The sequence below is a fragment of the Cyprinus carpio genome, chromosome B3 (genome assembly GCF_018340385.1).
Source record: "Cyprinus carpio isolate SPL01 chromosome B3, ASM1834038v1, whole genome shotgun sequence".
NCBI lineage: Eukaryota > Metazoa > Chordata > Actinopteri > Cypriniformes > Cyprinidae > Cyprinus > Cyprinus carpio.
Genome location: NC_056599.1, coordinates 20,359,077 through 20,376,675, shown reverse-complemented (window position 1 = coordinate 20,376,675; position 17,599 = coordinate 20,359,077). Strand labels below are relative to the sequence as shown.

Sequence of the window (17,599 nt, the reverse complement as noted above, 5' to 3'; positions counted from 1 at the left end):
TTCTGTGCAGTGGAGCTGTTTTGTGCCTCAAAGCGAGCGAAGAAGGTGTTCAGCTCGTTCAGCAGAGAGATGTTGCTGTCACAGGTCCGCTGTGGGGGCTTGTAGTCCGTAATGGTCTGTATCCCCTGCCACAGGCTCCGAGTGTCTCTGCTGTCGCTGAATTGATGGGCTATCCTCCTGGAGTACTGTCTCTTAGCCTCTCTGATGCCGCGGGATAGGTTGGCCCTGGCTGTTCTCAGGCCCCCCTCGTCTCCAGCTCTAAAGGCAGCGTTCCGCGTCTCCAGGAGTCTGTAGACTTCCCCTGTCATCCACGGCTTCTGGTTGGCCCGGACAGTAATGGTTTTTGTGACTGTTACATCCTCAATACACTTGGTGATGTAGGCAGTGACAGTCTCCGAGTACTCCTGGAGGTCAGTGGAGTTATTATAAGTGGCAGCCTGCTTAAACATATTCCAGTCAGTTGTATCAAAGCAGTCCTGAAGAGCCTCAGACGATCCTTCTGGCCACACTTGAATCTGTTTCTGAACTGGTTTGGCGACTTTAACGAGCGGTCTGTATGCAGGCATTAGCATGACAGTGATGTGGTCTGAGGCACCGAGGTGGGGGAGGGGGAGGGCTTTGTAAGCTCCTCTCTGTGTGGTGTAAACAAAGTCTAAAATGTTTTTACCTCTTGTTGGAAAGTTAATGTGTTGGTGTATTTTAGGAAACCCCTCTTTAAGTCAGCATGGTTGAAATCCCCAGCTATGATGAGAAAAGCATCGGGGTGTGCTGTCTGCTGCTCACTGATGTGCTGGTACAGTTCATTTAGTGCATCGTTCCTGTTGCTGTTGCTGTTGTTCGGGGGAATGTAAACCGAAACGAGCAGTATGGCAGTATATTCCCTCGGCAGATAGAACGGCCGGCACTTAATAATCATAAACTCCACCAGGGGTGAGCAGTGTTTGCAGACCACAACAGCATCGCGGCACCACGCGTCATTGATGTAAACACAAAGCCCGCCGCCGCGGCTTTTTCCTCCCGCGACGCGAGCTCTGTCTGCTCGATAGCACGTCAGCTGGTCGAGCTGAATGGCGCAGTCCGGAACGCTGTCGCTGAGCCATGTTTCCGTGAATACAAACACACAACAGTCTCTTACAGTCCTCTGAGTTGAACGTAGTAATCGGATGTAGTCCAGTTTATTGTCCAAAGAGCGTACGTTAGCCAGTACGACGGTGGGGATGGATGGCTTGTGTGGGTTAGCCGTTAGCCTAGCCCGGATACCTCCGCGCTTACCCCTCTTCTGCTTCCTCTCACGCCGCTTGTGGCGCCTCCGCTGTGGGCGAGATGCAGTAGAGGGGGTCGGTGATGATGTAGGCCTCCGGAGCAGTTCGAGATCTCGCAGCAGTTCCGCGTGCGCGGAGTTTAACTCCAAAAATGCGGCTCTGCCGACATCCAGCAGAAACTCACGACTGTATGCGCGCTTAAAGACAGATAGACGCGATGACGACGGTACAAAAACACTGCGACTCACAAGACAAAAAACACGAAAACACACCGTTCTGTCGGGACAGAGAGAAGCCGCTGCGTGTGGACGCGCCGCCATCTTGGTTAAAAGAATGAATGGATGCGTAATGTTTAAAATAATGTTTATAAACCAATTATAATTAAGTTCCTTAAACAACTATAAACAAAACAGCATCAGGTATGTATGCATAGTTTAATACAAAGGGCGGAAAGCCAATTACACAGAGTATATTTTTCATTTAAAAACATGAGATGCAGTGGGATGGGGAAAAAACCCACCATAAAGTCTCAATATATTTTTTTTTCAAAGTTAAACTTGCATTAGTTTTACATGGCTTTCTAAACATGCAGCTCCTTTGTGCGAGACGCAAGCGCAACAGTGATAGATATCCATCTAGAAAATGTGCGAAATATGCATTCGGTGTGAACGGCTCGGTTTCAGTTTTGATGTAGACAAGATAACAAGATCTTCTCTGCATTGATGTTCTCTTTTTTCGCAATATTTTAGTGAACAACTCAGCAGCGCTGCATCTAGTGGCTTCAACTGGATAGACTAACAGAAACATTATAATGCAACGACACTTACTTCGCCATCGCATCTCGTGCGCCACTGATAAGGATGCCTTCTTAACCCACATCTAAAATTCAAATGCAACGTTTTTGCATTCGAATGTCGATTTTTATTTTAAATTCGACAAATATTCGAAATTCAATTTTTTTTTGACAGCCCTACCACCTACTGGTGCAATAATGTAATATGCAGATCACTGAACGAATCTCTTTTTGTGAACAGATTCAAAATATTTGATTCACCTGGAAAAATCAAAAAAGTGAAGCAAAAATTACTCAACTCTGCCAGAATAATCTTTTCTGTATTTTTTACCAAACTGTCATGCTGTTATAATATCAGCAGCTATCAGAGAAAAGAAATAAAGGAAATGCTGATAATCTGAACAGCAGTGCCAAAAACCCACATTAGCACCTAGAATGTGTAAATGAACACCTCTGTTAATTATGTCTTATTACTATTGCTTTAATTGCCAACTAAATGCCTTATTTATTCAGCGACACGATGCCAACTGCTAGAATAACAGGGATTTAAGTTCAAAGTGTGATTTCCAAACTCAATAGTTTTCCAGTGAGTCATGCATTTGCATGTTAGTGGGTTTCAGTCAGGGCGGTAGCTGCGGCTTCCACAGAAAAGCGATGCAGAAGGTTTGTTCTAACACAGAGACACATTTTGCAATGCAGCCATATGGCAGATGTTCACAAGAGAGCGTGATAAAGGAGCCAGTCTGCCGTGGCTGTGTCCCACTTAGTTGGCAGGATGAGTACTTCAAGGACAGACAATCTCTTGCACAAACACCGTTCCATCTAGCCATCAAAGTCACGCAACTTTCCTGTGATGTTGCAGAAACCCAGTAAATTACTGCCATAAGCCCCATTACTAGAACTGATCTGAAAACAATAACTGGAGGCTTCGGGTGAAAAAAACACTCAGACGAACCAAGTTTTCTGTGTTGTTGCTGTATAGGGAACGAGTAAAAATAATGTAATGCCCCGTTCACAGTGATAGCAGTTTTATCACTGCAGGTCACCAGGTGGCTGTATTGTTGGTCGCTAGTAGGCGTTCATGCTGCTGGATGACCTAATACCCATAGCTTTTAAAAGTATGATCACATAGGAGATTTGTTGATGGTAAAAATAATTTTGACAAGGAATCAGTTTTTGCTGCTAAAATTCAGGGAAAGTGTTTGTACTGTATATGGCAGTGAGTAATGCATCTTATCATGAACAAGATGAACGATTAACGATAAATGAATCAGACTCACTTAGAATGCAATCATGTTGCTGTATGTGGGTAGAGACCAATAATATAGAAGAGTGTAATCACTCAAAATAACATTATTTGGAGTAATTAAGTATGACCAGAATTATTGTTTGGTTATCTTGCACTGCACAGGTATTTGTCAGATGAGATGCACTCTAGTGTAAGAATGCAATATACAGTAGTTTTTGGTCACACTTTATTTTAAGGTCCAATTATCACTATTAACAAACTATTAACTTTTGCCTCAATAAACTCTTTATTACTGCCTATTAATAGTTAGTAAGGTAGTTGTTAGTTCTAGGTATTGTGTAGGATTAGGGATGTAGAATATAGTCATACAGAATGTGTGCTTAATAGGCACTAATAAACAGTCAATATGTTAATAATAGGCGAATTAAAGAATTTCATACGTTCAATCAGCAAGGAAGCTTTAAATTGTTTAAAGGTGACAGTAAAGGCTATTTTAAAATAAAGGCTATCTATTTAAAATAAACTATTTTTTTTACTTTTTATTCACCAAATAATCCATAAAAAAATAATAATTTGTTTCCACAAATAATATTAAGCAGCAATTTTCAACATTGATAACAAAAATAAATGTTAAAAAAAAACATCAAATCAGCATATTAGAATGATTTCTAAAGAATTGTGACACTAAAGACTGAAGTGCTAAAAATTCAACTTTGCATCACAGAAATAAATTGCATTTAAAATATTTGCAAATAGAAAACTTTTTTGCATGTTATTTTAAATTATATTTCACAGGTTTGCTGTATTTTTTTATCAAATAAATACAGCACTGGTGATCACAACAGACTTAAATATAAGAATGTAGTAAAAGAGAAGAATGGTGGAATATTGAAGGAGCAGGTTGATGGAAGGAAAATAATCTTTTCATTCTTTACACTGGTTGGGTTTCCATGACATTTTGCCTCCTCCCTTGAGTTGGCTCGATTGGTGGTTGGAAAAATCTAATTTTAGTAGTAATGCATTTGCTTTTAAAGGGTTAGTTCACTCAAAAATGAAAATTAGCCTGTGTTTTACTTACCCGCAAGCCATCCTAGGTGTATATGACTTTCTTCTTTCAGACAAATCCAATCGGAATTATATTAAAAATTGTCCTGGCTCTTCTAAGCTCTATCATTGTAGTGGGCATGTGTTTCTGTTTAACAATCCAAAACACATTAAATAAAGCGCACGCATCCATAATAAAACGTGCCTCACACGGCTCCGGGGCATGAATAAAGGCCCTCTGTAGTGAATCAATGCATTTTTGTAAGAAAGATATCCATATTTCAAACTTAAAAAACAGTTTTCTCTCACTTCTGCTAACTGTCATTTGTGGAAGCGTTCCAGCGGATGACGTAGGAAGTATGCGTCATGTGCGTGCCTCTGAGATAAGCTAGTCTCGCGAGTTTGTTTAAGTTAGCAAAGTTTCCTTACTTTAGCAAAGGAAAACTAGTCTCTTCTTGGCTTATATCGAAATCCTCCGATATTTTTATATATAACATTTTTATAATATAACTCCGATTGGATTCGTTTGAAAGAAGAAAGTCATATACACCTAGGATGGTTTGAGGGTGAGTAAAACACAGCCTAATTTTCACTTTTGGGTGAACTAACCCTGTAAGGCAGGGGTCAAGTAAGTTTGGCATCTGGCAAAAAAAAAAAAATCGCCACTAGATGGCGAGCAAAAAAAAATATATATTAATGGCATGTTTGAGTCATGCTCTTAACAAACTGTTTTATTTTAAGCTCTCAATTCATCTCAAAATAAAACATTACTGCAAAAAAAATTTGTTGTACTTTTATTTTGAAGGCAAAATCACTAAAGACAAAGTGATTGTGAGTATTTGTCGCTGTCATGACAGATCTATTTCAGAACCAGCCACTAAATAATCTGACTGCGGGCGCGGGCCAGATATTATTGCTGGCGGGCCAGTTTTGGCTTTTGCTGTTGCCGACCACTGCTTTAAGAGGATGAATAGACCATAGAGCTGGAAATCTGGCTAGTTCCTTTCATGAAAATAGACCATTATTTATAAAGTGACAGATTATCAATTTAAGCCGCTCAGACTGTAGACCGTAAGTGGGAACTGTAGCGTGTCTTTCACCATGAGTTACCCTAACTGCTCTGTGTGCCCTTCAGGTCTCTTAACCTCTGGCATAACTTATCAAAGTCCGCTCCATTTCCCGCCTTTCCCTGGAGAGCGTAAACATCTTTGAGCAAGTCAGGAAGGCCTGTGAAGTGGGATTTGGGACCTGGATCTGCTGAAACCAAGAAACACTAATCAAAGCATTCCACATCCTGATTTATCACGGCCCCCAGGGTGGCTACTGTCCATCTTGGGAAATCATGTCTAAGCCTAATTTTTACTCCATTGTGTGCCAGCTAAATAGAAAATCTTCAAAGCGTGTTTTTAGAGATTAAGAGTGTTTTTTTTCCTTCCCTTCTTTCTTCTTTAGACCTTTTCTGTTGTTTGTGAACCTCCGACAGAGGCTTGATGACTTAAGAATCCTCAGGGTTCATCATCAGCACCTGATTTCAGTCACCTCTCCATTGTGAGGGAACACAGTGTTACGACGCCCACAATCCAAAGCTCTGTCATGGCTTATGGAAATGAGCGTTATTCAAATTTCTCATTTGTGTGTCGCATAGCAAGTGCCAATCATTTGCCCCATTTAGATGAGCAGACCTGCATAAAACATGAGTTGCGAAGCCCTTGGTGTAACAAGGCTGTTATTTTTAAACCCTAAGAAAGCTGATTGTCTTCTTGGAGGGTTTAAGCTCAGATGTTTTAAAGATAGTGTATGAGTCAGGCCAGATGATTAGAGATGATCTCGAGAACATGGCATCTGCAAGGGTTTGTGGGTGTTGTTGGTGCTGATTTGTGGCGTGTGTGATGTGTGGCGGCCGCTGGTCATGATGGACACTTTGGTGGTGATCTTCAGTGTAACGGACAGCGCCGACGGAGGTGCTAATGGGTCATGCTTGTTTCGGCCTCATCGCTGACAGCTCTTATGCCATCTGACATCTCAGACAGCGCTGGAACCAATAGTCGTGCAGCTGAAACCGACATAACCCTGTTCCTGTTGTACTCTCTAAATATTTCAGCAGTTAAGCAGTGAGAAGAACATTTTTTGCCTGCTTGGATGCTGGACATGGCTGCTATGGCCGGATAGTTTATTGAAGTCTTGTCTTAAGCATTAGTCCTCCACTGGTGATAAAATGATGGGAAAGTTTTACTGTTACTCATTTGCAAATGAGTCTCATATACACTACTGTATGGGGTCAGTACGATTTCTTTTTCATTTGTTTGTTTTTGAAAGAAATGAATGCTTTAATTTAGCAAGGATGCATTGAATTGATTGAAGGAAAGATATTTGTAATAGTTTTAAATGGTGTTATTTTGAACTTATCATAGTCTTCACACAAATGTTAAGCATTACAGCTGTATTTAACATTGATGATGATAAAAATAAATGTGTAATGAGCAGCAAATCAGTATATTAGAATGATTTCTGAAGGATCATGTGATGCTGCAGATTGGAATAATGACTGCTGAAAATTCAGCTTTGCATTACAGGAATAAATTAATTCATAATTTGTGTCCTTTAAAAGTAAATATTAAAATTGTTATTTTAATAATATTGTAATAATATTTCACAGTATTAATGTTTTTAATGACTTTTTGATTAATTAAATGCACCTTTGGTGAGCATGAGAATTGTCTTTCAAAAACTGTGTAACATTGATTTCTTAAAATGCAAGCAATTTTTTTCTTGAAATATAGCTTATACCATTTCTTTTCATTAGTGCCTGTGGTTTGTTAAACTTTTAAGACACCTCCAGACCTTTAACCATTTTCTTGTACCTTATTTTCATTTAATTTTACCTCTGTGTTTGTGTTATGGCCTTGAGGAAACCAAACAACTAAAATTAAAAGAGAAAAATGTAAATTGTAATTCATTTAATCTGTGAATAATAGGCTTTGCACTTCTTAATCGTGTTTCAGAAGTTTAATTAAAATTCAATCAGAAGGAAGGAATGTTTTGCAATAATGTCCTTGAATTTTTTGTTTGCTCCATCCGGATTGTTAAACTCATTTGCTCTGAGCTAAGTATAAGGGATCAACAAAATCAATATTATTTATGTATCTTTATGTATCTTTATGTAACAGTGCTTTGCAATTGACAGAGCACAATCCAGAAACACTGAATCTCTGATATTTTCCCTTGACTCTTGTGCACATGGTTTGAGCATGTGAGCATGCTGGTGATTCTGTTGAACTGTGTGACTCTGGGCATGTTCCAGCCATGTGAGGACCTCAAGTGCCAGTCTGAGTGGTGTGTCGTCCTACAGGTAAGTCTCACTCCATTATGCAACGAGAGAAAGCTTGTTACATTCCAAGATACAGTATTCCAGAAAAGCATTTGGACACTTAAAACTGGAGATATTACATTGCATTAAATAACATCAAACTATCAAAAGCTGCTAGAGCTTTTCTCAGTACTAACTTCTCTTCTTTGATGCATTACTTCAAAACAAACTAGTTTCAAGGTGATTCTTTTGTGAATTTATGAAGTTCAAGCAGGTGTACTTGCAGAATACTAGGCGTGCTTCATCAAATGTTTCACTATGATCCACGTTTATTTTTTATAATTTGAAACCTAATAGCATTCATGCATTTTAAGAGTGCATCACGGTTGTTATAGTTAAGTAAAACTGATACTAAAACCATAAAAACATTTCTGTTACTAGAAATGAATTAAATATTAACTGAAGTAAAGGAAAATATTAAAAAGAAAATATATAGATGTAAAAAAAAAAGAATAAAAAAACAACTAAATTACTTTGATTAAAATGGAAAATATAAAAGTAATTAAATCTTTAAAATGAATTTAAAAATTATAATTGTATCACAATAAAAACAAAATAAAATTGGTGTGGATTAGATCTCTAAGTACTTTTTTGGGGCCTCTGTACATCAGAATTCACATCATCTCCATTGGTCCTAAAATGATTGCTTACCCTTTATTTTATTTGTTTATTGTATTATTTTTGTGTCCAATATCTGTTTTTAGGACTGTCTCAGCACAGAGTTGGCGTTTCGCCCATGTTTTGTGGCACGCACAGGTTTAGGGGTCACAGGGGAAACTGAGGCCTTTTTTTCTGTAGTTTTGTAATTCTCTGTAATCCTGCCCACGCTCCCACCAAAGTGAACTGGGTTTTATATATGGTACTGTGGGAAATTTTTTATGTCCAGAAGAGCCTGACATCAGCATCAGCAGGATTTAGGAGATCGGGTCGGCTGAGGCCAGAGCTGAAAATACTACACAAAATGAATCATAGCTGATCTTCTCACTCTCTCCCTGTAAACTGCTCAGATGTTGCCTAAATTTATACACACACATTTAAAGTTCTCTGCCCATTTTTCCAGCGACAGGAACAGGAATCTGTACAGAGCCCATAAAAGGTCATAGTGATGGGGGGAAAAAGAGAAGGGAAGAAAAATTATTCTTCAATGCTTTTGCATTCTCTCAAAATTTTGCATTCACCCTAAAAAATAAGCATATCTTGCAAAATGTTAGTGTTCTCTCTCAAAAGTACTGCTTTTTGACTAATTCCCTTGAAAAACATAGCACTCTTTTGCAGAAGTATCCAAACCTAAATTTATATATTATTTATATTTATTTATTATTATATATTTACATATTATTTTCAGCACAAAAATTTTTCAGGTAAAAATTATTTTGCAATAGAGAGCGAAAGATTGCATTTATTGATATATAATTGTTAAATGTAGTAAAATGTCTGTCCTACTATGTAATTATATGAATGTGATCTGTGTCCAAAGGCGTTTGATGACTGCATCTTCGCCTTCTTTGCTGTGGAGATGGTCATCAAAATGATAGCCCTGGGGATTTTTGGATCAAAGTGTTACCTTGGTGACACCTGGAACCGCCTGGACTTCTTCATTGTCATGGCAGGGTGAGGAATCCCGCCTTTTTTCTCACTTGTCACTCATGCATTCAACCATTATCACCACGGTAAAGCTGGTCAAGAGGGACCCACCACTCGATTTACAGGCCATGAGTTGGGAAATAGAATTACTGATAGATTTAGATTGGAAAAATAGATTTCCCAGCACTCTGATTCATTTACCATTTAAAAAAACATTCCCCTTGTTGTTTAAAATGACCTTTAAATTGACAAGAGTGATGAATGCATGAAGACTTCTCTTTTAAAACCTCTTTTCTTTCATTATCCTCATGTAAGATTGACAGTAAGAAAGGTTATAGAGATTGACCTTTAGTGTCTGATGCTTGCAGTATGTTTCCTGTGCTCTGCTTTCTTCAGGATGATGGAGTATTCACTGGACGGTCATAACGCCAGCCTGTCAGCCATCCGGACTGTGCGAGTGCTCAGGCCCCTGCGAGCCATCAACAGAGTTCCTAGTAAGTGTCTGTCATGCTGGGAAATCCAGATAAAATAGGGTATTTATGATGATTAATTGGTTTGAGGTTTATGTGCCTTAAGCTTCTGGTGATTTTCAGGTCAGTTTGACCCAGAGAGGATTTTCTTTTTCCAAAAAATAATGTTATCACACTGGGCTAAAACCTGGCTCAAACTGACCTTGTTCACACAGGGTATGACTACTTCTCCAATATTTTTTCCACCTTGTTATACTTGTGGTGTTCACAATCAAAAATGACCATCCTACTGTACAAAAAAGTTAATAAAATTCTCATTATGTTATATTATCACCAAATATTGGATTTGGATCTGGCAGCTTGTTTTCTTTCAATTAGGACAGGTTTTGTATTTCTTTTTAGAAACGGATTGATCATAGGCCTCATTGATCTTAAAAAATTAGCACTGTTTATCGCACGATTTTCCTTTAATGTTTAAACAGGAAGTTTATTTTGAAATGCTTTTATCTTGGCAAAAATGGAACAAAGCCACACTTCCCAGTCAAAAATGACCAGCCTATAAAAATAGCTTTTTTTTTTAAAAGGCCGGTCATTTTTGACCAGGAAAAACAAAAGTGCTATAGGGTTTTCAACATAGCACAAGGGTTAAACATATTTATCAACCAGGTTAAAGGGGTCATGAACTGAGAAATCAAAATTCCCTTGATCTTTTGACATATAGAAGGTCGTTGTGCTATAAAAACTTTCTGTAAGTTTCAGAACTCATAACTTTCTTGTTAGTCTAAAAACAGTTTATATTGAAGCCAAAACGACAGAAGATCAACGCCTGCTTCTAAATCACTGCCTGTTTAGCCCCGCCCACCGATATGCACACAACCACACATAGTAGGTTAACGACAAGAGCACAATTCATTGCAGGATTTTCAGAAAGATTGAAACTAAAAGACCATGATGTGCTGACTGTATGGGATCCGATGTTGCGCCTGACAGCTTTGTGTTACTTTTTATCATTACATAATCACTATTGCTTTTTCTGTTCTTACAGATCGTTTGATATGTACTGAGTATTTATGCGTTTTTAACCTAAATCACAGCAGCCCATCTGTGAAGGATGTAGGCTGTCAAACATACACAAACTATTAGCCAATCATAGCAGTGGTGTTTACTTCTGAGTCTACAATCTTTCACACCTGTTCAAACAGAGTGTTCTGATGGGGGTTAAAAACAGGACAGAAGATAGCCTATTACTTTTAAATTAAGATGTTTTTGATGTACAAATCCTGATAACATTTTAAGTGGACCTCAGAGAACAGTACAAAATAAAAAACAAAGGCAGTTCATGACCCCTTTAAGTCAGCTATGTCACGTAGGCTAAGCTGCTGGGGATCCATTGAATAGTCTTACACTTAGTCACATGGCATTTACTGTTCATTCGATTGGCTTAAAATGTGGCATGTTTCAAATTGTATATTTCCAGGAAAATATTTTTCTCAACTATAAATCTTCTTACCGGCAACAAACAAACAGCTTCAGCAACCTAAAGGCTGCTATGGCCTGATGTTTCCAGCAGGGAGATCTTTAGTTGTGGATGCTGCATGCCACTCAAAGATGTTATTATGTGTCCTTTCATCTGTGATGAAAGTAGAAAACAGCTGCCTGATCTATGCCTGTGTGCAGGAAAGACAACTTACAGAACACACGAGTCCATAAATTACCCAACACAACATGCCCCACAAACTAAGAGAGGCATATTTCTTCCAGTAATGAGCCTCTGTGTGGTGGACTGACAGTTATATTTGATCTCTGGATCCTTGTCTATAAGAAAAACAATGAGTTAACGTGTCCCATAAGTCAAAGGCCATATAACAATATTATAGTGTCCCCTCTCATTACTGTTAACAGACTTCTACACAGACAAAGGTCCCCAATATTTAAAATCTAAATGTTTTGTAAAATTATAAATGTCTTTATAATGTCTCTCTTTTGTTCAATTTAATGAATCTTTGCTGAATCAAAGTACTAATTTCTTGAAAACATACACAATATACGTACGTACATAGATTTGTAAATGTAGATGTAGATAGTGTATATAAAAGTGTATGTAGTGAATTTCCCATTTGTTTTGTAGCATTTTTGGAGAGCAAACATTTTAGTGCACTTGAATTTCAGCAGCCATAGAAATTGCAGATTCCCTGGTTAGTGCACTTACTACTCCAGAAGGATTGAGACACATCCCTGGAGTGCGTTGGAGATTTAAAGTATGAGTAATTCTGCTCCAGCACATCAGCTTTAATGACTCTGCTGTAGCCCAGATAGAGGACGAGATACCGTGATTTATTTGTCTCAGTGGAGTGTTGCCGCCAGCAGAAGTGCTTTTAGTATGGAATGATATTACGATTCTCTGGAGTGAATTGTGGATGTTAGTTGGGGTGTATGTGTGCATCTATGTTATTTTGTTATTGCCGACATGCCGTTTCACACCTGAAGCTGTAATTCAAATACCAAGCTAGAAAATCTCTATCTCTCATCTATCTGTTTACACAAGAGTGAGTTAGCATGTTCATCCACTTCCACTATGTGACCACATGTATCTCTAGGGAGCTCATTAAAGTGTCCGAGCGACGCTGTGGCTCCACACTGTCTTTGGTGGGAGGGCTGCAGGCCATCGAGGGGATATCCACACTCAGACAGGCCCATTTAAGGCCTCGTCTCTTCATATCATACACTTTAATTACATCAGCTGCACACACCCACCTCAAGCACATTAGTCACTCGGATCCACCGGATGCATCACTCCTCTCTGGGGGCACTTCTCACGTTGATGTTTGCCGATGTTTTTATGCTTTTTCAGGGAGTAACTTTGTGCTGTTTTTCACCATTGTTGTGTCATCTCAAGAAAGTAGAATGATAGACAGGACTGATTCATCTGAAATAAGTATGAGTATCTGTAGGTAACACGGCATTTATTCTGCTTGAGATATCCTGAACGCTGATGCTCTCGGGCTTATCCATTCTGACAGTTTTAGTGTGTCACTGAACACAGTTCACACCTGTCTGTCTTGATCACTGGGCCATGTGACAGTGACACAGCTGATTTACATATGCATCCATGACTGTTCTTTTGCTCTTTGATTTTGTTTTCTAGGACTGTCAATTGACTAAAATATTTTTGTGATGCATTTCATGTAATCTCAAAAATGCACAGCGATTTTGTTGCAGATTCTGTTTTCTTCAAACTGATTAAAAAAACAGGAAATGCAAACACTGAATTCAATCAAAATCTGTATATCTTTAAATAATAAAATAACTTTATGGACTCCCCACATCCTGTCACATGCTCTATAGAATTTTGAAAAATTCTTTCCTGCTGTCCTCTACCAACATAGGCTCATTGGAAAACATGCTTCTGCCTACATTTTTGCTAAGTTTCCAGCTGAAACAAACACTTGTGGCAATAAAACACCAACAACATGTATTCCTTTTCACACAAATTATGATCACAAGGACAGATGAAAAATTAATGAAGACTTATTTCCTGACACAATGCTCTATTATGTCCTCAAAACACTTTTAATTTAATTTGTAAACTGATACATTGATGTAGTAAACTTGCTCGTTAGCCCACCTGGTACAGCATTACACTTGCATTGTGATGAATTCAGATAAAAGCCCTGTGAAACATGAGTTATGACACTTGATAAAAGAGCTCAAAGACTTGTAGAAGCAAGCTAAAATGTCCTGGTTGCTTCAGCAAATGTGTTTTATCTCACTTTTGCTTTTGTAAACAATACCAGTTTAGGGTAGGTTAAGTGTACGTTATTATGTTATTTTCAAACGTGATAAAGCATTAACCTTTTATAACTTTTTATTAGGATATTTCATTTCAGAACTGCCATAATATTCTAAACAAACAACACTGCCAGATTGATGTTCATCCCTTAGATAAACTGTGTTTTGGCAACGCTGATGAGGTTTTTTTTTAATATTTGCGAAGCGTTCAAGAAGCAACGAAATATCATTTTGCACAAATGTTGCCACAGGCATGTTTTTACAGTAAGCCTGGGTTGCCTCGGATGGTCTTCTCATTATTTTTTGTCAGAATGACATTTCACTTCTACCGCCAGGAATATTTTTTTGACATTTCACATTGACAATATACTATACAAGTGAGACTAAATTATATCCATTCATAATAATTTCTTTATCAATATTAATATATTCTAACATAAAAGAGTGCAAACAGTTGTTTTTAGCAATAACACGGAAACGTATAAAGCAGTTATAGTCAGATTTAATGTGTTAACTGTTAAAAAATAACAGCATTAGACTAATTCATTGAATCACATACATTACTGTGATAACTTTGACAGCCGTGATTGTATTCTTTATAATTGTATAATTTTTAGCTGCCTGAAAGTTCTGATGTGAGTTTATATTAGCATGTGAAATACATTCCTTAAGCTTTTTCTATTATGGTAGCTTTTAGTTGTACACTAGAATTCAGTATCCACTCAAAATGTGAGGGTTTCTTGCCTGTGCGACCCTCACTTCCACAGTGCTACTGTAGGGTGTTGCCAGGGCCTTGTTTTGTGGTTGATAGAGTGATTGTTAGCACATCGCTATGTGGTTGCTAGGGCCTTGCTGTTTGGTTGCTATGGTGTTCTGAGTGGTGGTTAGCTTTTATCAGTGGTAGTGGAAACCTGCAGTGAGGGATAATGGGAATGGTCAATTGTTCAGTGGTTTAAGTCTTATTTTTATTATTTCCATTAAAGTCTGACTCAGTCACTCCCTGTGATCCATCAGCAGTCCATTTAAAATATGAAATTTCTGTGCTCTGTCAAGCATTATGACAAGTGGGACCGATTTAAGTTAAAGGTGTCGTTCTACAGTATAACCTAAGATTTGCCATTTCACCATATACACTGTTAAAAGGAATATTTGTTAAGACAACTTAAAGAGTCGATGCAACATGATGCATTCAGATTTTTAGGTTTTCTCAACTATTGGCGTAAAAATTTGCCTTAAGTAAGATTAGTTTATGTCAGTTTTAATTTGTTCATTCACTAAATGCAAAATGACACCTTCAGACAACAACATCAACATCAAGGCAACTACAGATTTTTTGTTCAACAAATTTTAAGTTAGGAACAAAATAAACTGATCCATGGTTTTGGTTTCTTTCTTTCTTGTGTAGTTTAGTGCTTCACTAGTTAAAATAATGTATAAAACCATTAATGTGTCTATTTGACAATTAGATATAATTTTATATCAAAATGGCTAAAATCAAATGCACATTTATTTTTCACAATATTTACTGAAAATTCCTTCAAAAATATTATGAAAAATGTCTATGTCAACTTGGCAGTTGGTAGATTTTAATATAAATACAACACTGTAATTGGTCAACAGTTATCAGTCGAGTATGATAACCTTAAAATATTGACTCATTTATTGACATTTACTTGTCTGTCAGCTATTTATACTGGTACTTCCAAAAATTGAGCATGTTATGCAAACCCTAAAAGCAGTATGGAGTAAGCACACAACAACTAAAACGGTGTTGCGTCTGTGTTTCTGTATTTCAGGTATGAGGATACTGGTGACTCTGCTTCTTGATACTCTGCCTATGTTAGGCAACGTCCTCCTGCTGTGCTTTTTTGTCTTCTTTATTTTCGGCATAGTCGGGGTGCAGCTGTGGGCTGGACTTCTTAGGAATCGGTGTTTCATGCCAGATAACGTGAAAGCGTAAGTACAGACCTGCTCTTATCTAACTGGCAGTCTTCTTCCCCTCTTCTCCTCCTTTACCCTCTCTCCGCTGGGAGCATGTCAGCGCTGCCGATATGATCCAAAGTGGCAGCCAACTGTTGCCAGAAGCAATGGCATTTCAGCCGCTGACAGTCTTGTAAACTGAACATTGCACCCTGGCATAAAATCAGTGCTGAGCATTGGTCCCCGAGCACTGAAGGTACACACACCTCCAACAAAGGTACATGGATAAAAGCATATTAAATGGAGAAAAAAGCCTTGAGAGGCTTTGATGAGTGCAGACTGCAGTCATCAAAATGAGTTGAATTATAAGTCATATATTTTGATGTAATGGGACAAATTACTGCTCTCAGAATGCATGTGTTGTGATGCTAGAGCAATAACATTTTCACCTGCCAGGTCTTATTTAAAAATATGAGTCAGTGAAATGCCCCATTCTGAAGTGTTTTTATAAAAGTTATTTTATTGAGTATAAAATTATATTATATCATATTGACCTGGATCAGCGTTTACATACATACAGTTGATTTAATTTTTTGTGTCACTTAGCAGTACCATTTGTGACATGATATTCCCAAACTCTCTGTGGCTCTCTGTGGTATTTGTTGTTTTAATAAAAATGTTTAACCCTCATGTTCTATTTTGAATGTAATTTAATTTAATTTAATTTAATTTTCCTGGGGGCTCCAGGTACCTCAGTTGTGAAATGTCCCTCTGAAGCATCATTCTGACCTGATTATAACCTATTAGACGGATGGATCAATCATGAGTAAGAGTTTCCATGAAAAAGAAAAGGAAACATCTTTAAAAAACTAGTTTAAAAAATATTTTCTTGGTTTTGAAAAACGTGAGTACCATTTTCAAACTTGAATTAATGACTCTAATAATGTCATGTGGTGTAACCGTAATAAACTGTAATTTTCCTCATGCCTTGAGTACATATGAGTGTTTACATCTATATCATTATTTAAAAAAAAAAAAGATTCATATAAATTTATAGATGTCCAGTTTTAGGGGAGTGGCACCACTTGACATTTTACAACCTGCACCAACCTTGCCTTGTCATAAAAAGGGTCAAATTATCTGATATTTTAAGACACTTCCCGACCTTGACACACAGTCACGGGGGTGATAAGGAAGATGCTGTGTGGTCTCTGAGCATATAATGTGTGTCTGTTTTAGTAAGTAAATGCCATGTATTCTACATTGTTTTCCATGTGTTTCCACAGCCTTTATAATCTGTCACACATGAGTCCGTACTACATGAATGAAGAAGGTGAGGACAACCCCTTCATCTGCTCCGCCAATAAGGAGAACGGCATGCTGCGCTGTAGTCAGGTGCCCCACCTCAAGGAGGGTGTTGAGTGCACTTTAAATGCATCTCCACCAGGACATGCCTACTCTGGCCTGGATGGGACAGGCAACAGCAGCTGTGTTAACTGGAACCAGTATTACAATGAGTGTAAGCCCGGGGAGCTCAACCCGCACAAAGGGGCAGTGAACTTCGATAATATTGGATATGCCTGGATTGCGATATTCCAGGTTAGTTCTTCTTGGAATGTTGTTTGTAATCCAGATCATTTCCATGTGGCTGGTGGTCTTTTTGTTGAGCATTGTGGGAATGGAAATGCATTAGTAAGCGTCATTGTTCTTTTCCCTAAAGTCAAAGGCCCTAGTTATTCCAAAGATAGATGAGGCTTTTTACAACTTTTTATTACTCAATTTTCATCTTGAACGGACAAAGTCTTGTTAAGCACGCTCTAGCCATACCAAATAATTGAATCTTCTGTGAGCAAATGTCTGTTTTAGTCATTTCTGCCCCTTGCTCAGGAGGAGCTCTACAAAGTGATGAGATTTTTCGATGGGAATGTGATATCTTATACCGCAGCCTGTGGAAATTAAATCAGAAAAGAAAAAGCTTCCCGTCGCATATTAAGTTGTCTGTACTTTCAATCCATCCTCATCAGCAGAGTGAATCACCACAGACAGACTGGTGGCACAAACCCTGTTTAAGCATAGTTAATATGCGCAGTCATGCCCTTGTTGGAGGGCGCATTGGGCCCG

General features: G+C 38.1%; 1 protein-coding gene across 3 annotated transcripts in view; it reads left to right on the top strand.

Moving 5' to 3' along the window:
• Nucleotides 1-17,599, top strand: part of LOC109108771 (voltage-dependent T-type calcium channel subunit alpha-1H-like) — a 101,439-nt gene that overhangs the window by 45,838 nt on the left and 38,002 nt on the right. For all 3 annotated transcript variants that reach the window (XM_042720158.1, XM_042720160.1, XM_042720159.1), the window contains 5 exons: nucleotides 7,586-7,697; nucleotides 9,193-9,326; nucleotides 9,696-9,793; nucleotides 15,355-15,514; nucleotides 16,765-17,077. In XM_042720158.1, coding sequence (XP_042576092.1) covers nucleotides 7,586-7,697; nucleotides 9,193-9,326; nucleotides 9,696-9,793; nucleotides 15,355-15,514; nucleotides 16,765-17,077 — 817 coding nt within the window. The remainder of the gene's footprint in view (nucleotides 1-7,585; nucleotides 7,698-9,192; nucleotides 9,327-9,695; nucleotides 9,794-15,354; nucleotides 15,515-16,764; nucleotides 17,078-17,599) is intronic.